This window comes from Nansenia antarctica (genome assembly GCF_963989245.1).
Source record: "Nansenia antarctica genome assembly, chromosome: 19".
NCBI classification, from domain to species: Eukaryota; Metazoa; Chordata; class Actinopteri; order Argentiniformes; family Microstomatidae; genus Nansenia; species Nansenia antarctica.
In genome coordinates this window covers 25666915-25688269 of record NC_137692.1, presented here as the reverse complement: position 1 = coordinate 25688269, position 21355 = coordinate 25666915, and the positions used below count along the sequence as shown (strand labels likewise).

General features: G+C 45.7%; 1 protein-coding gene across 1 annotated transcript; it reads right to left on the bottom strand.

Annotated features, from left to right (window-relative positions):
- Positions 1-1261: 1261 nt before the first annotated feature.
- LOC308174041 (BICD family-like cargo adapter 1) lies at positions 1262-19881 on the bottom strand (the record flags this gene model as incomplete). The annotated part of the gene is made up of 9 exons (XM_080549094.1): positions 1262-1498; positions 3072-3192; positions 3728-3834; positions 5489-5653; positions 7753-7938; positions 8922-9068; positions 9324-9449; positions 17062-17277; positions 19648-19881. 9 exons carry the CDS (start codon positions 19879-19881, stop codon positions 1262-1264), a joined length of 1539 nt encoding a protein of 512 aa, XP_080405220.1.
- Positions 19882-21355: the final 1474 nt, after the last annotated feature.

Below are 21355 nucleotides of genomic sequence, written 5' to 3'. Positions count from 1 at the left end.
AACTTGAAGGTTGGATTAAATAAATAGTCTCAGCAAATACTGCTGTGTATGCATACTGTATTCTTACAAACATTAACATTCAAACATGACAGATATCGAGTCTCAGGCATCAATGACTTCACAATAAAACAATGTTTATAAAACAAAATAACTTCTCTCTTTGCGGTTCTCTGGGTGACCATGCTAGTGATTCTCCTCTGCATGCAGCTGTGTTGAAGCCACAAGTAGACTGCCTCCTTCACTAGGGTCTTGATTCTGTCCTCTTTGTTCGTTACAGCTCTGATCCTCGCCACCATAGGGAATTTAATCCTACCTAATTGCATTAAAGGTGCAATATGTAACATTCAAGTTTCTGATGGTTGTTCTGACTTTGTTAAATCTGTACTGACTATGTTCAATCTGTAGCGATCTGGGAATGAGATTCCTTTAAAGAAATATTTCATTTACAAACGGTTTTTTTTGGTCCTCGAAAAGCGCTTTTGAAAATCGAGTATGTGGTGACACAGATTTGGGTTTGGGTTAGCCCAGGGTTGTTCTAGGGTTAGGGTTAGGGTCAGGGTGGACTCACCGATCGCCTTTCTGTCTCTGATAGCTGCCTCTTCAAATCGTGCATGCATGCAGACACACAACAGCTAATGTCCAACATTGTCAACTTCGGGGGGGAGGGGACAGGGGTACGTTGTTATTAAGGAGGATGTGTTGGTGGTTCAACCAACATGTGTTGGTGGTCGGAACTTCAACTTCGGATCTTCGGTGGCCAGAGGTGGCAGACTGAGGCACAGCTCCATTCATAGAGTCTGGCCATCTGCCCTTGTATAGATACTGGATCTGAGACAAGCAGTAGTTTCAGTCAGGAGTTCCACCGACACAAACCAGCAGTCTTTTCTCTACCTTGACCTGCCCTCTCTTCCACGGCCAGCTGGTCGTCCCTCCCCGTCCTCTAGGAGAAGCACCAGCCTGGGTTATTTGCCATAATGCACTGACTTACATAGCGCCTTATTCCAAAGCGCTTTACAACGGCCTCTCATTCACCCATTCACACACACATTCACACACCAATGGCGGCAAGCTACCATGCAAGGCGCCAACCGGCCCGCTCACTGGGAGCAATTTGGGGTTCAGTGTCTTGCCCAAGGACACTTCAACATGTGGCCAGCCGGGGCTCGACTCGAACCGCCGATCTGCCGACCTTGCGATCATTAGACGGTGGCTCCTCTACCTCCTGAGCCCCCAGTCCTCTACGGAGAAGCTCCAGTCTGGGTCATTTGCCGTGCTGTGCCCCTCTGCCCCGCCTGAGCCAGTCCCTCCAGGGGGACGGGGGCTTGTCCTGCCCAGCCTCGGGGGCCCAGGAGGAGGGGGAGGGCTGACGGGCCACGCTGGGCCTCCGGAAGAAAGACGCCACGGGGTTGGAGGCGGCGGGCGGCTTCCTCTGGACCTGGACCTGCTCCGTCTGCTGCTGGGCCCTCAGCTGCTGGTTGATGAAGATCTGGATGTCGTCCTGAAGGGAATCCGCAAGAAAACAACATCACAACTATTTATATGACAAACACCCTCATTAGACTGCAAATGTTTAATCAATTAATTCAGGGTATATACAGGAATCTTGAGGTTAATTTGAAAGTGACAGTTGGATCTAAGTGACAGTTGGATCTAAGTGACAGTTGACACTAGAACAGCCGTGTCTATGTTACCTACTCAGGGTATATACAGGAATCTTGAGGTTAATTTCAACGCCTTTCTAAGACTTTTTAAAGACCTTGTCAATATTTTTCCAGACCTCCACCACCGCCACTTCGAGCTGTAACCGTTTACATCAGTGACACCTTTAACTTAACAGTTTTAGTTTGCAATAGACTAGACCACTATCATACAACAGAATATCCGGTTCATCTTTGTTTTTTAATAAAACTAATAAATTCACGAACTTTTACTAAACGTTTTTAGGACTCAAACTCTTTGGACTGAGTCTAATTCAGAAAAATACCTACAAAATTCAAGACCTCATAAAATCGTGATAAGACTTTTTAATACTTATTAAGGGTCTTGATTTTCCCAAAATTGATTTATCAACTTTTAATACTTTTCAAGACACCGTGGATACCCTGTTATATGACAAACACCTCATTAGACTGCAAATGTTTAATCAATTAATTTAAGGCGAGTCTAAATACTAGTTTCTCACATCCTCAATGAGGATGAAATCTCAGCTTAACTCTGCAACTCTGCACTGTGTTGCAGTGTCTGAATATGACCACTAGAGGGAGCCAGCCACCCAGGCAGCAGATGGTCTAGCACCGTGACTCTGCAGAACAGCAGAGGGATCCCCAGGCCTGGACACCTGTCGCTCAGATTGTTTCCAAACTGACAGGGTTGTGAAAGGTTGCCAAACTGAGAGAGAGAGAGAGAGAGAGAGAGAGAGAGAGAGAGAGAGAGAGAGAGAGAGAGAGAGAGAGAGAGAGAGAGAGTGACAGAGAGAGGGAGAGGGAGGGACAGAGAGAGAGAGAGAGAGAGAGCGAGAGAGAGGGAGAGGGAGGGAGAGAGAGAGAGAGCGACAGAGAGAGAGAGAGGGAGGGAGAGAGAGAGAGAGCGACAGAGAGAGGGAGAGAGAGGGAGGGAGAGAGAGGGAGAGGGAGGGAGAGAGAGAGAGCGACAGAGAGAGAGAGAGGGAGGGAGAGAGAGAGAGAGCGACAGAGAGAGAGGGAGAGGGAGAGAGAGAGCGACAGAGAGAGGGAGAGGAAAGGAGGGAGAGAGAGAGAGAGAGTGACTGAGAGAGAGAGCGGCAGAGAGAGTGACAGCGGGAGGGAGAGAGAGAGGGAGAGGGAGGGAGAGAGAGGGAGAGAGAGAGAGAGCGACAGAGAGAGGGAGAGAGAGGGAGGGAGAGAGAGAGCGACAGAGAGAGGGAGAGAGAGAGAGGGAGAGGGAGGGAGAGAGAGAGAGAGGGAGCGACAGAGAGAGAGAGAGAGAGAGAGGGAGGGAGAGGGAGGGAGAGAGAGAGAGGGAGAGGGAGGGAGAGAGAGAGAGGGAGAGGGAGGGAGAGAGAGAGGGAGAGAGAGAGAGCCTTTTGGACCCACCTGCCAGGCCTCTAGCTCCTGAGACAGCTCCAGTTTGCGTTGGATGGCCTCTAGCAGCTGGTTGTTCAGACACATCATGTCGTTCTTCCCCCTCAGGAGCTCCACCTCCATTAAGCTCTTCCTACGATGACCAATCAGAGAGGCACGTGTGAGTTTGGTCACAGTCATGGTGACCTCATGCCCAGGCTAATGAGCCCAGAGTAACACTTTTAAACCTGGCCTAAAGGCCAATGCACACGGCCCCGATTTTGTCGCACCGCCGAATTCGATTCCATTGTTTTGAATGAGACAATGCACACGGCGTGCGATGCGATATTGTCGCATGACAACATTCGATTCTCCATTCACATTCATTCATTCATTGGTGTGGGTTGAGAATCGAATGTTGTCGTGCGACAAAATCGCACGCCGTGTGCATTGGGCTTAAGTGACAGTGAATTTACTGAGTAAAGAATGTGTTTGTGCATTTCCATTGTCATTTGAATAGTTTAGCAGTTGTTTTTAGACAACACACTTTTTTAAAGTGCATTTAAGCACAAACAAGGGTCATCCGCAGTCACTGTGCTCATGAAAATACGTTTTTTTTTAAATTCATATAATTATGAGTACGTATTCACTTCATTCCAGGTGGATAAACCCGGAGCACACTGACTCACTTGGCGATGGCTTCATCTCTGTCCCTGATGGCCTGGCGGGACACCTCCTCCTCCTCCTCCGTTCTGCTGCCCAGCCGCAGTCTCAGCGCCGCGTTCTCCTCGAGGAGCCGGGCATGCTGGGAGGAGAGAAGTAAAGCCCAATTTATACTTCTGCGTAAAATCTATGGCATAGCCTACGCCGTAGGCTCACGCGCACCTCTCCAAAAATGTAACTACGCGGCAGTGCCTACGCAGACCGTAAGCACTGTGATTGGTCCACTTGGTAGCACATGATTCCGACATTATTAAGACAACAGTGACTATGGTGGAACTGTTTTGTGTTCAGAATCTTGCTGTGATATTACTACTCCCATGTCACTTAGCAGTTTGTTTCAGCCTATTGTCAAAATACGAAGTATGTCCTGTCATAGAATATTAAAGGTTTTGTCGTAGACATGTACCGGTAGTGCGAGAGTGAAATCAGCTAAAAAGGCCTCTCAGGTAACTCTTAGAGTACCGACTGAAACAAGATGAGCTAAGTGTTTGCCTGCCGATCATTCATAACCAACACGACCACAGGGGGGCGCACAAATCCCCCTCTGTGTCAGGAGGGAACTTCTGTAACAGTGACTGGTCCTGTGTTCGGTCTGTATTGTGTTTGTGCACTGAGCTGTTCTACTAGAGCCAATGGAGGACACTGTAGAAATGGACATTGCTAGAAAAATGGGCCTGAATATTAAAACGGGGGCAGTGGCAAGGTCAGCACTGATACCACAGAAACACACACACACACGCACACGCACACGCACACACACACACACACACACACACACACACACACACACACACACACACAGAGCATGAGTGACACGTTCGTTCAACACACCACCGAACTCCTAGTTAACTGATTCTTCAGCTCCTCTAAAGCTCTCGTGTTCTCACACAGATCTCTTAACCGTCAACAAAGGGCGGACTCAGCCCTGGGAGAGGAACAAACGTTAGCAGGGGGATCCGGTGTCGTCCCTTCTAGAAGGTTCTATGGAGATTTACAGCCAAAGAAAGAGAGTTTCTGTGTTGTAGGCAACTGTGTCCAGAGGAGGAGGAGGAGGAGGAGGAGGAGGAGGAGGAGGACAGGTATTCAGGACAATGAGAGACTCAGGTTACCTGAATGGCCTTTAAATGCCATGGGCAACAAGAACTGGTCAAGAACACCTACCTGTGTGTGTACGATGTGTGTGTGTGTGTGTGTTTGTGTGTGTGTGTTTACTTAAAAAGTATTTTGGGTGTATGGGGCAATTACCAGTGTTACCATGGTAACATATAAACATCATTAACTAATGTAAACTACACTAGACACGTCATCCAGCTTTCAAAACACAACACTTACTCATTTAGTTGTTTAGTATGACGACAACTTTTTTTTTTTCTTCTTGACAAAATCATTATTTGACCAGCCCCCGCCCCCGCCCCCGCCCCCTCTCTCTCTGCCTGTCTGTGACTTGTGACTGTTTTGTGTTCGTTGTTGTACAAAAAAAAATAGATAAAAAAGAACGTTTTTTTGGGCTTCTCAGGGCAATAGAGGACCAGGATATGTCCACATGTGTAACCTACTATAATAGATGACTTGTTAACTAAACACCACAGACCCCAGAGCATTGATGTAAGTAATCCTTTCACACACTCATGACAAATTCAGGTGAATTGAATGAGGTCAGCCTTTTGTTACCAATAGCGTGCTAGCATTACCCTGTTAGCTTGGCTTCCGTTCAGTGACAGTCTCACCTGAGGGCTGTGGACCTGGGCCAGGTATTGAGCCACGCCCTTCAACTGCTGCAGCATCGCCTGCATGTCATCCTCCTGACCTATGACCCCTGATCTCTCTGGGCTCTTCTGTTCCTGGGTCAGGGGCAGCAGCAGCTCCAGGGTAGCCTGCATGTCCTGGGTCATCTGGGTGTTAAGAGAGAGAGAGAGGAGGGTGAGATAGACTGCAGGTCCTGGGTCATCTGGGCGTTAGAAGAGAGAGAGAGAGGAGGGGGAGATCAGATTAAGACTTTTGCTTTTTTGATTTTCCACTTTCTTTCAATCCACTCAGAAACACACACTCAGTTTCAAAAAGGTAAAAGAGAACAGGAAAACGTGGTTAAAGATCTAACAGAATATCAAAGTGCACTGCATATACAGTACAGTGTGCCTAGTGTGTCTAAATCATCATTTCTGGAAATGTTCAGAGACAAACAGGAAGTGGTGTGAATGACTCATTGGAGCATTTTAACCTTTAACCTTAATCTGTTTTCCTTACATGGAACAAACAGAAATACTTCCAGAACAAGACAAGACATTCTCTCTACCTCACCCGTTGCTTTTGGCCTCATTGTCACAGAGTTCTACTAGTCTACTAAATGCCTTGTCTTGTCTTGTCAGGGACTACGTTAGTAAAAAACAACTTCCAAACTGCGATGTCTGTGCGAGCTGAGGAGGCTTAAGGCTGAAAAGTCTTATTGTTTTCCTACCTTATTTAGTTCAATATAAAATAAATACTGTATCCAAACAATATAGGCCACTGCCATGTCGCTTGGTAAGAGTAGTAAGCGAGGGTTCGGCCTCAGGCTTGGCTACATAATATCTCCCTTGGTCTTGTGTAGGAAGGGCTTATTCATCCTAACTCCAACCCTGTTGTGCAACAATGGCAACCCCCCTAAACCCCCCCACTATCTCTGAACCAGATACTCAACAAAACATCCTGAAAACTGTCCAGTTTCATCTCATCTCATCTCGACTTCTTAACTGGATTGGCTTTAATCCAGCCCGCCGTCTCCGTTACAGTTTTTCTCAATGTCTTTCATACTAACATCAGAACTTGAGACACAACGACCAAAACCTGGAACTTTTCTGAAGAAATACAAACACATTTCCTGCTTTTCACTCATGTTGCAGATCTAAACCACATCAAGACTAAGCAGGATAACATCTGAGTGTGCCTCCCTAACTGATCATATATTTACAAACTATTTGGAAAGTAATGCGATGAGTGGATTATTAATCAGTGATATTAGCGATCACCGATCACTTTCCTGTTGTTATGGTATATGAGTGTAATTATAGGAAACAGATTGAGTCAAAGGAAACACGGTATAAGAGAATAAGAACTGATGAAACGGTTTCTGCTGTTAGAAATGATTTACTGAAAAACTGGAAGACTTGATTTGTGATGAATCAGATGTGGCAATACATTTTGGCAAGTTTTTTTGGGCCGCTACCCACACGGTTAGCTGTGTTGCTCATTCCACGAATGCATGATCCTTACAAGTTGTACCTCGTTGTAAAGGTGACTAATCAGGCTTTCCAACGATCTAAAATACAATACCAACTGGTATTATTAAAGGGGAGGAATAATCGACCGAAATAACGTTTCCGAACTTCTTTTTAAGAGTTTAACAGCCTACTGATAGTAGTGTTTTCTGCTGATCATAGTGTTTTCCATTTTGAGCACATCAGTGTTCAATTGGTTCTTAGAAGTGTCTATTCATTTGATGGTGTGTGTTTGTCATTTGACGACAAATTTTTATTTTGAGAAGACATAACATTATTTAGAACGCAGTGTTTGCTTTTGCAATAGATTTGCGGAGTTTAGGGTTTTGTGAGTTTTTGGATTTGTGTTAAGAGTTAAGAGCAAATGAGCCATGCTTTCAGAAAACGTGTTAAAGCGACAGAGAAAAACTGCAATAACCTGTAACTGTTTATTATTGCGACCTAGGCCTATGTTATCCCCTACCCTACCTTCTTCTATAGCACAGCCTCTGTCCCAGCCCTGCTGCTAACCATACCTGTTCTTTTTCTTTTTTTTTAAAGTTATTTTTCTGAGTGGGGCAGTCCCACTCATATTTTTCTTTTTATTGACAGAGACAGTAGAGATTTAGACAGGAAGGATGGGTGAGAGAGAGAGGAGGGATGACATGCAGGATATGTCCGCGGCCGGAATCGAACCGGGGATGAACCGTTACATGATCAACGCTTAACCCGCTACACCACCTAAGCGCCCACCATACCTGTTCCTTGTTGAGCGTCAGGCCCAGGGTGTCCAGGCTGGTCTCCAGCTCAGCCAGCAGCGAGGAGGAGGCGTCTCCCTGGCTGCTCCCCTGCAGGGACGCCTCCTCCTGCAGCTCCTCCACCTGCGCCTGCAGCAGCTGGGAGCGACCCCGCGCAGACGCAGCCTCCCGCCACGCCTCCACAAGCTTCAGAGGCAAATGTACACACACACACACACACACACACACACACACACACACACACACACACCACACACACAGACACATAGACAAACATGTACACACACACACACACACACACACAAAGAGAGAGAGAGAAAAAAAATAGAATGGGTGTCATTGGTGTCATCAACCAAATGATGAATTCATCTCCACTTGTGAATCTAGGTGATCAGATCTAGATCATCAAGAGATCAAGAGATAGCTTGAGATATTGAGGCCTAGATTTCAAATCAGATCCCTAATCAACCTAGTGATACGTTTGACAAACCGTCAAAAACGAAATTCAGACAGAAAAATCCTGACATGCCAGATTCCAGCCTGCAGCCTCACATGAAACTCACATCCAGCACATGTATGTATGTGTGGAATCCAGCATGGCAAGTTGCAGAGGGATGAGGTGACTGTTTAACAACGCTTTCCACAGGCCAGATACACCCACACAGACAGAGAGGAGACAAACTCATTCACTCACACCACTAACAATGTATGTACTAACATCATGTTACCATGCCTAATGACTTAGAAGGTCTGTTAGTTCTAATGCAAAAGGAAAGACTCTGAAACTCTGGCAGTGTGTGTGTGCGTGCGTGCGTGCATGCGTGTGTATGTGTTTGTTTGTAAATGGTAAATGGTAAATGGACTGCACTTACATAGCGCCTTTTTTGCTGCTCCAAAGCTGCTCCAAAGCGCTTTACGACGGCCTCTCATTCACCCATTCACACACACATTCACACACCAATGGCGGCAAGCTGCCATGCAAGGCGCCGGCCCGCTCACTGGGAGCAATTTTCGGGGTTCAGTGTCTTGCCCAAGGACACTTCGACATGTGGCCAGCCGGGGCTCGAACCGCTGATCTGCCAACCTTGTGATCATTAGACGGCGGCTCTACCTCCTGAGACACAGCCGCCCCTGTGTGTGTGTGTGTGTGTGTGTGTGAGTGTGTGTACCTGTTGGCTCTGGTGCTGGCTGTGCTGGTCGTGCTGGGCCAGGCGTGTGGTCAGGGAGGTCAGACGGTCCCTCAGCTCCGTGTTCTCCTGACACGCCCCCCCCAGCCTCTCCTCCAGGCTCTGCTCCTTCTGCGTGAGACGCACCACCTGCACAAACACCACAGGTACACACACACGTTGGACTTTCTCCAGAAAATGTACAGTAGATATACCTACGGTAATGTGTGTGTGTGTGTGTGTGTGTGTGTGCATGTGTGTGTGTGTGTGTAAGCGTGCATGCATGCGTGTGTGTGTGTGTGTGTGTGTGTGTGTGCGTGTGTATGTGTTTGTTTGTATGTGTGTGTGTGTGTGTGTGTGTGTGTGTAAGCATGCATGTGTGTGTGTGTGTGTGTGTGTGTTGACCTGCTCTCTCATGGCACTGAGCAGCTCCTCGTCCCGCGGCCTGTTGTGGTTCAGAGCTCCTCTCTGCCTGAGTTCCTGTTTCAGCGCTCGCAGCTCGCTGGCCATCGCCCGCTCCACCTCCATGGCCTGCAGACACACACCACAGACATATGAGAGACAGGAGAGACTAGAGATAGAGGCACGAGGCTTAAGAGACATGAGATTAAATACCTGAGACTTTAAAACGTCAGTGTAACTTAAGCTGCAAGTTATTAGATATCTCAGAGTTAAAAGTCTGAAATAGGTACGGGGAGAAATGCAAGGCAGAGTAATATGCAGCTATCTTAGAATTAGAGGTTCCTCTGGTATTGGTTTCTAACGCTGTGAGTCATGCAGCAGTAACTGGAAATATCTAAGATCTCTTAATACAGACAGGAGAATTGCTTTGGCCTCCAGCACATGTTCACATATCACATCACGTTTTCATAACAAAATAACAAGCAATGTTTCTCTGAGGGACCACGGTTCCATTAACTGTAGGATGGGACATTAAGCAGTTATTGACATCCTGTACTGTTACTGTAGGTCCACAGAGAGGTTTGCCAAGAACCATTTCTCCCCCTAAAATAGAAATATTTCCCCACTTTGTGAACTACATAACTACATAACGCACCATTGACTCATTCCAACAGTCAACGTGTATGTGAGCGACGTGTTCCAAACCAAAACCAAAACATTTTGAAACACAAAAGCGAGACAGGAATCTGAGAGCACTGTGACAGGTCGTGATCTTAGAATGATAAGGTTCTATCTCCGTTTAGAAGGATAAGGTTCTATCTCCGTTTAGAATGATAAGGTTCTATCTCCGTTTAGAATGATAAGGTTCTATCTCCGTTTAGAATGATAAGGTTCTATCTCCGTTTAGAATGATAAGGTTCTATCTCCGTTTAGGGTAGTTCAGAAATATTGAGCGTCCAAGTTTTTACATTCACACAGGCATTAATAAACACCTAATGGATCAGATTATGTAAAAAACTCAATTTTGACAAAAATGGAGATAGAACCTTATAATTCTGACGTCACAAGATCTCTGGCCTCCAGCCCCCCCACCCTGCTCCACCTGACCCTGACCCCTGTCAGCTCCCATCACACACACACACACACACACACACACACACATCACACACACACACACACACATCACACACACACACACACATCACACACACACACACACACATCACACACACACACATCACACACACACACATCACACACACACACACATCACACACACACACACACACACATCACACACACACACACACACACACACACACACACAATACTGAACGAGAGAGATGAGAGGGCCACCGCCACGGCAGATGGAGCGGGACGTCTCGGTCTGGGCAGTGACATCAGCATGCTGCATTAGGCAGAGAGCGCTGAGAGGGAAGACTGGGGTACTGGGAGGGTAAGAGGAGAGGGGGTATCATGTGTGTGTGTGTGTGTGTGTGTGTGTGCGTGTGTGTGTGTGTGTACCTCTGTGTCTCATCCTTAATGTCATCACTTAGTGTTTGGTGGGCTGTTCAGTCTGGGGGGGGGGTAAAGGCACTTAGACACACTGTTGGGGGCGTGGCAGAGACGCACGCTCGCGTCAATCATCTCAACAGCGTGAACCTGGTCTACAATAGAGTGAGCAACCCACTGGGAATCCACAGAGTCAGTGTCAGGGACGCTCAGTTTGTTGGGACGCAAAAGCAAACCCACCGCCCCCTAACTGGCCCCAAGCCTGCCCCGGCAGCTGACTCCCCTCCCCCCCACACCCCCCACCCCCCTTAGGGATCCCTCAAAGGGTGTGACAAAGCGTAGGGGTCCCTGGGGAGGGGGGAAAGAACAAACATGTGAAGAAAAACCTCAAAGGACAGACGGGAGGATTTATCTGTCTGTTCTCTCCGTGTGATAGATCTCCCCATGGCTTCCCTCTCTGAGCAGCGTGACTCTCTAAGGTGGAAGGTCAGACAAGGAGGGACTCCGATTGGGTGTCTTATTTTACATAAAAGGGAAGGGAAGTCCGAAGTAAGTAAACGATATGACAGGTGTCATTGTCACGGAGTTAGAGCACATCCTGTTGTCTAAGGTTTCCTTGGAGTTACTGAAAACCAAAGCATGGTAATCTAGTTGAGATTAGTTTAATCTGGTTGAAACTTGTTTAATCTGGTTGAAACTTGTATTAGGAATGTCAGGTCACTTTTCCCAGAACATTTCTGATAATAAAATGTGTTGTTGAAGAACACAGGAACAATGGTTAACAGTTGACACATTAAACTTTGGGTCCCAAGTCAAAGTTATTAAAATAGACTTCCTTGTTTGAGACATGCCAAGAGTGTTGGATGGAAAGACTTTCTGGGAAGCCGTTTTCCGTGAGTCAGATTGCACAATAAAGTAATTTCTGAGCAAATAGCTTCTGAACGAGTCAATATAATTTCCCATCTTATCAAACATTTATCAAGTGTACCGGTACTACTCCCTTTTAGAATCACTAGTCCACACCCGTCCAAAAACACCATGTTCACGTCACATTTGTGGTGAAATTTGAGTGTCACCTATATTCCGTTACTTTAATGAACCAATGTTTACTCCAGGGAAAGTCTGTACAGTGTGAAATCTTCAGAAAGCAAGCCAAGTGACAATTCGTGAGCTCAGAATTCTAAGGTTCTATCTCCGTTTAGGGCAGTTCAGAGATATTGAGCGTCAAAGTTTTTACATTCCATTATGTTTTGTGTGAACCTTTGTATTTTATGAATTACTAACTCAAAAATGTCAACATTTTAAAAATAACACCACACAGGCATTAATAAACACCTAATGGATCAGATTATGTAAGAAACTCAATTGTGACAAAAATGGAGATAGAACCTTATAATTCTAACGTCACGAGGTGACAATTAACAAGCGAACAGTGCATTTAAACTAACAACACCTGTTAATGCTAGGAGAGAGAGACTAAGCGTCACTCAGTATTTCCCAGTGAACACAGAACACTGATCATAGTGTGGTGTGTTGTAATGTACATGAAGAGTAAAGAACAAGGCTTGAGAGCAGATCAATTACTATCTGGTTCAAATGATCCATCTGAGTTGTCTAACAAAGCCACTTTTAAGAGACTTTGATCTCACCAGTGTTTGAGATTCATTTGACACCTAAAAAAACTAAACACAATGACACTGCCAGGTAATCACAGATGTCAAAATATCCATTTCCGTTCTAAACGAACCACTGTGTGAATAACATCAACATAGTCTGTACAGATCCCTCTGACTGTCTGCCAGAGATCAACATTGTTTTTCCCAGACCCACTTCCTTACAGATGCAGGAAGGACGGCCACAGTCCACACGTTGTGGAGGTCCCTGAGGAGATCTTTACTAGCTGGAACACATCTCTGTTATCCTGACAGTGCGACCAGCTTTGTTTAGTGGATGTTAGTTTAATACCTGCCGGTCAAAGTGATCTGAGTCCTCACGCAGCTTCCATGCCAGGTATAATCTGACACCCTCCCCCAGATTCCTGCCATGCTCTGGCGAGGCTCTCTCAGTTACAGTTACAATGAGCCTGGCCTCCGATTATTACCATCACCGGCCTCCCCTGATAGGTACATACCCTTCCCACATATAAACGGTCACTTTAAGTACACCGATCGATCATACACTGATCAATATAGTTATACAGCACCACCTACATCCTGATTGTCCATTATACCTGCCCAGTATGATACACAAGATACCCATGCCAGTTATTTTACACAAGACATCCCCTTATCCAGACACACTCACACCAGAGCCTTTCCCCACACAAGCACACCTCCCACACACACACACTCCCACACACACACACCCACTCATCTCCCCCCCCCCCACACACACACACACTCACAAGCACACACACACACACACACACACTCACACCAGAGCCTTTCCCCACACACACACCTCCCACACACACACACACACCTCACACACACACACACACACACACCTCCCACACACACACACCTCCCACACAAGCACACACACACACACACACACTCACACCAGAGCCTTTCCCCACACAAGCACACCTCCCACACACACACCTCACACACCTCACACACACACACACTCCCACACACACACACACACACCTCCCACACACACACACACACCTCCCACACACACACACACACACACACACCTCCCACACACACACACACACACACCTCACACACCTCACACACACCTACTCATTTGTTACCTACTTATCCAGACACACTCACACCAGAGCCTTTCCCCACACAAGCACACCTCCCACACACACACACACCTCCCCCACACACAAGCACACACACACACACTCACACCAGAGCCTTTCCCCACACACACACCTCCCACACACACACACACACACCTCCCACACACACACACACACACACACACACACACACACACCTCCCCCCCCCACACACACACACACACACACACACTCACCATGCCCGGCAGCGCACACCTGGAGAGAGGAGTACCACCGTTCACCACGTCTGGTAAGCAGACGTCAGCAGCGGGGCTGAGAGTACCGTCCTCCAAACCTTCCTTCTTCTGCACCGACGCCCCTGTAGCCTTCTCTGGCTGTTCTCTGACTCTAACAGCTACAGAGAGGACAGAGTCGGCTGCCATAGTGGACGCCAGCCAGCCAGCCAGCCAGCCGAATAAAACCCACTTCTCAACTTCCTCCTCCTTAAGAGCTTTGATAGAGACTGGAGATCTGGAGATAGCTCCTCTAAATACACCCTTTTCCTGCCCTGCCCTTCTGAATACAGGGGGGACTTTGAGGGAGACCTCCCTCACATCTTCTGACCACAGGGCTGGAGAGGCGACTACAGTTCCTCTATCTGGAGACTAGCGTACTTCAGGAGGTCGGACTATGTTTTCCTCCGACAGTTCCACTTTTGTCTGAGTGCTGGAGTTAGCTATTCAACCACGCTTTTACAACTCCAGACACCAAACTACAATAGGGGGTCATGATCGTTACAACATTACGCAATTACACACGCACGCAGACAGGCAGGCACGCGCACACACACACACACACACACACACACAAAACAAATAAGAGGCTATAAAAGATGCAAGTTACTTTACAAAGGTTTCCAGTGTAGTTGTTGTTTTTCACTTACACAATATTTATGTTAAGTATTCTCAAGTATTCAACAACATAGAGCAGCAACCAGAGTACAGATCTCTCTGATTTCTCAACTGTTATAACTTGGATCCAGCACACGACATAATCAATAACTTCTTTTGGGTGTGACTAGTTTATATCATTGGGGATATCTACGCGTCAGGGGATGCTTGTGGTGGTAAACATTAGAGGGTGGGCTCATCGTAGTTCATGGAATGAATTTCGATTTCCACCTCCACCTCCCCTACTGAGCAAACATAAGCATGACTCACTCTGAAGCGTCGACATGACAGCAGAGTGAGTGCCTTCAGTGACAGCAGAGTGAGTGCCTTCAGTGACAGCAGTGTTGTTCCCATCACGTGGTGAGTTCTCATGGCCACATGGCTCAGCAAACTGCTACAAACATCAATTGACAACTCAACAGTCTTATGTTTGTGTATGTTTGTGATGTTGTCATTATGTCTTTGTAAAGTGTGTTAGTGGGACACCTGTGTGAAATACACTTTAAATAAATTGTGATTTGATTTGATTTATTCCAATACACATTTCCGCAGGGTTGGGGGTACATTTGATTTCAGTTGAGTCCATTCAGGAAGTGAATTGAATATCCAAATCTTCCTGCCTTAGATCTGCATTCAAATCAGGTCAAGATACATATTATTCTTTGAGTTTCCCCACGTGTTGACATGTTGTTTACATTCAGTCTTAGTGACCAGCTGGAAACACTGTCATGAATTATGTATGTCTTCAGAATACGTAATCACCTGTGATACGTAACCACCTGTGACTTCACCTCTCAGGTGAGTTCTCTTAATCTTGGCACACTCTGTTTTATCTTCCTTTTATTGCTTATATTTGTAGACTTTGTATTACCTGTCTGTGGCCTCGCTGTTTACCAAGGTTGTTTGTACCAAGGTTGTTTGTACAGTACATTTAGTACATTTAGTTTCACTGGGCAGATAAGGAAACAGCCCATCTTATCAGTTTTGGCTCAAACCTCCCAAGTGTTGGAGGAGGGCTGGAGTGTGTGTTTCACTGAGGCTCATGTGTTACACCGTCACAGTCCTTTATAATGGCTAAGAGCTCCTCATGGCTCCTCTCAAGGTTTCTTCCTCCCAGGGAGTTTTTCCTTGGCCTGCTTTCTATTCGGTTGTTAAGTCTGACGTCAAACGTGACATTTAGCAATTTCCGGGTCCAAACCAGAAATTCCCCGCACCAGAGTACCAGTGTACTACAGCACCAGAGTACCAGTGTACTAAAGCACCAGAGTACCAGTGTACTAAAGCACCAGATTACCAGTGTACTAAAGCACTAGAGTACCAGTGTACTAAAGCACCAGAGTACCAGTGTACTAAAGCACCAGAGTACCAGTGTACTACAGCACCAGAGCACCAGAGTACCAGTGTACTAAAGCACCAGAGTACCAGTGTACTAAAGCACCAGAGTACCAGTGTACTAAAGCACCAGAGTACCAGTGTACTACAGCACCAGAGTACCAGTGTACTAAAGCACCAGAGTACCAGTGTACTAAAGCACCAGAGTACCAGTGTACTAAAGCACCAGAGTACCAGTGTACTAAAGCACCAGAGTACCAGTGTACTAAAGCACCAGAGTACCAGTGTACTAAAGCACCAGAGTACCAGTGTACTAAAGCACCAGAGTAGCAGTGTACTAAAGCACCAGAGTACCAGTGTACTAAAGCACCAGAGTACCAGTGTACTAAAGCACCAGAGTACCAGTGTACTACAGCACCAGAGTACCAGAGTACTACAGCACCAGAGTACCAGTGTACTAAAGCACCAGAGTACCAGTGTACTACAGCACCAGAGTACCAGTGTACTAAAGCACCAGAGTACCAGTGTACTAAAGCACCAGAGTACCAGTGTACTAAAGCACCAGAGTACCAGTGTACTAAAGCACCAGAGTACCAGTGTACTAAAGCACCAGAGTACCAGTGTACTACAGGGGTAGAATGACAGTTCAATCGTTTTTAGACTGGGATCTATTCATACAACAAGGGACACAGCAGCACTTTCCCGTTTTCCCCATATTTGTCAGCGTCTTTGAGCCTCGGAAAAGCGCTGTAGAAATATAATGAATTATTATTATTACTGAGGCATTTCGAAGACAGCGCCTCAGCCAACGTTGGACTCGGAAACACGTCATGACTTAACAACCGAATGGCTAGGGGTCTATGGTTCAGTGTTAGTTCATATTGTTGGCTTATATTATTTCAACACCTTCTTAAAATAATGGCTTACGTCACTTTTGAGGAAAATTGTTGTGTTTGCCTAAATATCATATATTCTAGATTTGGTTCAGTTTATTCCGTTTCTCTCAAAACTTTAAAATATGACGTAAGCCATTATTTTACGAGGGTGACGATTTGTTTTGTTCTTGTTGTAAAGCACTTTGAGACAATTGTCTTTTGTAAAAAAAAGTGCTATACAAATCCTTGTGATTGATTAATTAATTAATGAATTGACTGATTCATTGATCCGTTGATGAGGTACAGTGGGAAGTGAAGGGGTGAGGTGGACTCACGGTGCTGAGCTGCTCGCGGAGCTGCTGGGTGTGTTCGTTGTGCTGTTCCTGGGCTTGGCCCTTCTCCCTCTCCGCCTGGGTCAGCGCCTGGGTCAGCCGCTCCACCTGCGCGCCCAGCTCCCTCAAGTCCCTCTCCAGGTCTCCCACCTGACTCTCCCACTGGGCCTGGCAGCCCTCCAGCCTCCCCCTCATGTCATGTCTGCCCTGCTCCAGCTCCTGGGACACACGCACACACACAAGGACACGTTTACTCTCAAGCGTACGTGTTACGGTACATGTGGGAATACGGTACATACGGTACGGTACACAGAGGGTTAGGGTTAGGGTTAGGGGTAGGGTTAGGGTTAAGGTTAGGGTTAGACATGCCAGCATGTACCAAGTCGACGTAGCACCTAACCCTAACCCTAGTTTTCCCACATGTACCGTAACATATGCACCAGTTTTATTTATTTTTTCTTTACAGATTGACCAAAAAGGTCAAAGTTATAACATGAAAGCAAAGTGTAAATGATGACAGTTCTATGTTTTTAGATTTCAGTTTTTGGGTTTATTTTACTATTGAAAAAAGAACAGGTTGCATAATAGTGCGTACATGAACATCTCAGTAGAGGTTTATGTCACAACCTCTTTCTTATTGCACCTTTTTGGCAGCGCAGCATAACAGTAGATCAGATGACACAGCAGCAGTGAATCTGTCTCTAGTAAACATACTAATATGGATTAATCTCTGCATGTCTGGACCTTTATTGAATCTGCAAGAGGCAACAACTGCAGATAAGAATTCCTACAGGGTTTAGGACTAAGTGTGAGAGAGCTTAAACACGTCTAAACAGTGGAGGGATTATGGAAATAATATACTCCGTAATCACATTAAAAGAACCGTAATCACATTAGGCCGCTACTTCCTAGTGGCTGGATGGATATCAACATTGACATGTGGACCTTCCAGAAGAAGAGAGTAATAGTCTCACAAACTAGTAGCCTACGCCAATGTTGTGAACATTATTCCCAATTGACCAATAGGAAGCCTGTCGGAAGTTAAACAGGAGTCCTCATGTTATTAGGCATATCATGTTAGCTGCATGTTCTAGAATCATTAAAGACAGGCGGCTACAAACTGCAGATGCTGTAACACAGGTGCACCTCTCTCAGAGCGCTTTGAGACAAACACCCTTCCTGAGTTCTGACAACTTCAGGGTCCCAGAGAGACTCTATAAGTAGGTAGAACACCAGGGGAGGCTGGCGGAGGTAGAAACCGGAGGACAGACTCATTGTAATGTACGGGATGGAATGAGGAACGGTATCAAACACAATTGTGTGACACCATTCCTCATTCTGTTACCATGCAACTCTGATGGTGTTGTTATGTCAGTAGACTAGCATGGCTGTACAGAGACTGACAGGTAAGTAAGTAAAGACACAGGTGATATCCGGCTAGATGTTGGGGTTACAGTATTACAGTATTTTCCCAGATGACCCAAATGTAGGACGTGCATCGTCCCCCTGAACTTCTAATGAGAAGTCCATTTTAATTGGCAACCGAATGAGGGGAGGAAAGGCAAGGGAGAGAGTGCCTAAGACACACACACACACACACACACACACACACACACACACACACACACACACAGATAGACAATGGGGCTTTTCAGGAGCCCAGAAAGAGAGCATTGTGTGTGTGTGTGTGTGTGTGTGTGTGTGTGTGTGTGTGTGTGTGTGTGTGTGTGTGCGTGTGTGTGTGTGTGTGTGTGTGTGTGTGTGTGTGTGTGTGTGTGTGTGTGTGTGTGTGGTATCATTGGTCTTTGTTTTTAGAAAGATCAACAGGCGGCAATTAGTCTTTGAAGAGGGAAGAGAACTAGCCTATCAGTCTCCTTAGATCCCGGTCATATCACACATTATAATCATAATAATAATAATAATAATACATTTATTTTATAAGGTGCCTTTCAAGGCACTCAAGGTCGCCGTACAACAAATAAAATAAAAATAAACAGTTACAAAATCCAAATACATCCTGACAGCACGTTGTAACGGCGTTCATAGGCATTCATGATAATAATATCAATAGTACATTAGTATAGCATTTATATTTAAGCATTATAACTACTACATACTACATACTGTTTACAAATAAGATGCATTTATTTACAACAGGCCTGTAGACATGTATCCAGAAGCATGTAAGCATTCTTATATATTATATTATATTATTATATTATACTTAGCTAATCATAAAAGTTATTAATGTGACCATGCATAACCACATACAGTATGTCAACATAACTCATCTCACCCGGAGAGCCGAACTACTAAAATGTTGTTTTTTAAGGATCAGAATAGTTTGGAAACTATGACTCAGAACGACTAAATCCACTATTTTCGTCAAACTGAAACTCTAACATAAGGGGATCCTTAATAAAATATCAAATGACTCAGACAGAACGACTAAATCCATTATTTTCTTCAAACTCTAACATTATGCGCAAGTGAGTTCTACTTTCTGTATGCAGGTATAAAACAGCGTGTGACGCACTGGGACGAGCGCGTCACCTCGGGAGATACAAACAGAGAGACGCTCTTTCTCACCTCAAGTTTAACTGCATACTGTTCGGAAAGTTTGTCGCTTTCTTCTTTTAACTGACGGTTTTCCAGCAGTAACGCGTTCCCCAGCTGCGCTGCCAGGATGACCTCTGCCTCCTTCTGTTTCAGAGCGGCCAGAAGTTCGCTGTCTGACATCTCCTCCGAGTCATACTCCAAATAGAAGTCATCTTCCAACTCAAGTTTCTTCGATTTAAAACGCCACTCGCCGAGACGATCCATAGCTTTAGAATAACTAACAATATTTGTAGAATTAATTACATAAAACAACCTGAAACTGTGACATTTTGGCAACTTAAGTCATTCAAGTGCATAACTGCTGTAGTTGCCAGGTCCTCCCTGCTCTCTCTACCACAGCCTGTGTGAGAATGAACCTGTGGAGAGATCAGCCAGCCTCTCTGCAGGGGAGGGACAGTAGGCTGGTCCTTTGTCACTTGCAGGTGACTGACTACCTCCCAGGGCTCCCAGGGTGTCCTGTACACAATTACATAATCAACCTGCTGTGTTGCTGTGCAACAGTGTCTGTTTGTACCTTACCAGTAATTTTCAATGAATTTGATACCCTCATAACACTAACAGGAACACCTTGTACAGTGTTATGATGAAGGCTCCTTCTCTCCTGAGATAGAGTTAAATGTTTTTCGCTTTGAACATTTGAAAAATTGTAGCTAATATGAATGAGTCAATCCTGCAGTTGTATAATGGCCTGAATGGAGGAGACGGTTTGTATCGTTCATCAACAGTAAAATTTTACTATTCCCTCCCTTGTGGAATGTGTACATAAGGTTCAGATATAGGAAATGTTAGGATGTGTATAGCATAGCATAGAGTACAGCACAGTGTTTTATTGTATAGTATAGTAGTATAGTATAGTAGATACAGTGTACATAGCCTTTATTTATGTAAACCAGCTCTTTTCCCTTTTTTATTTTACCCTTGGCCCTCTTGTTTTTAGTCTTTTTTCCAAGCACCAGGGGAGCCCCCCCCCCCCCTCCTAAATGTTGTTGTATGGTACCTGTACTGTATTAATGAAAGACCATTCATTCATTGAAGGATGTTGTTGACCCTCCGTTTCCCTCTGTACAATATCCCTGTCTCACTCATGTTCTTCCTTATGCCATGGGAGTGCTTGAACGAACGGCACCCTGCGTGGACAGAGCCTTTACTCCGCAGGGGGGACGTGTCTCACTCCTTTGTGTAGGCGCTACCCACGGGTCAAAGGGCAGCCCTGACAAGGCTTGGAGGAGCAGGGGGCAGCGACACCAGAATAAAAGAGACAGCATCCTGACGCATGGCATGCTCATTGTTTTCAGAGGGAGCTGTGGAACATGTACATATGGCCGGGGGGGGGGAGCCCCCACATGGAGACTGTACATCAAGGCTTGTCCACCCAGCAGCCATTGTTTCCATTGTCTCTATTCAGCTCAGGCTGGTGATTAAAGGGAGCGTGCCACAAGTGTGACATGGTGACACACATGTGACCGGTGCTACATAAGACTACATAAGACTAGGGATCACCATCATCATCATCATCATCATCACAGTATGATGAATAGAATGAAGGAGATAATTGTTCTAATGTAGAGTGAACGTTCTAATGTAGAGTGAACGTTCTAATGTAGAGTGAACGTTCTAATGTAGAGTGAACGTTCTAATGTAGAGTGAACGTTCTAATGTAGAGTGAACGTTCACTTTC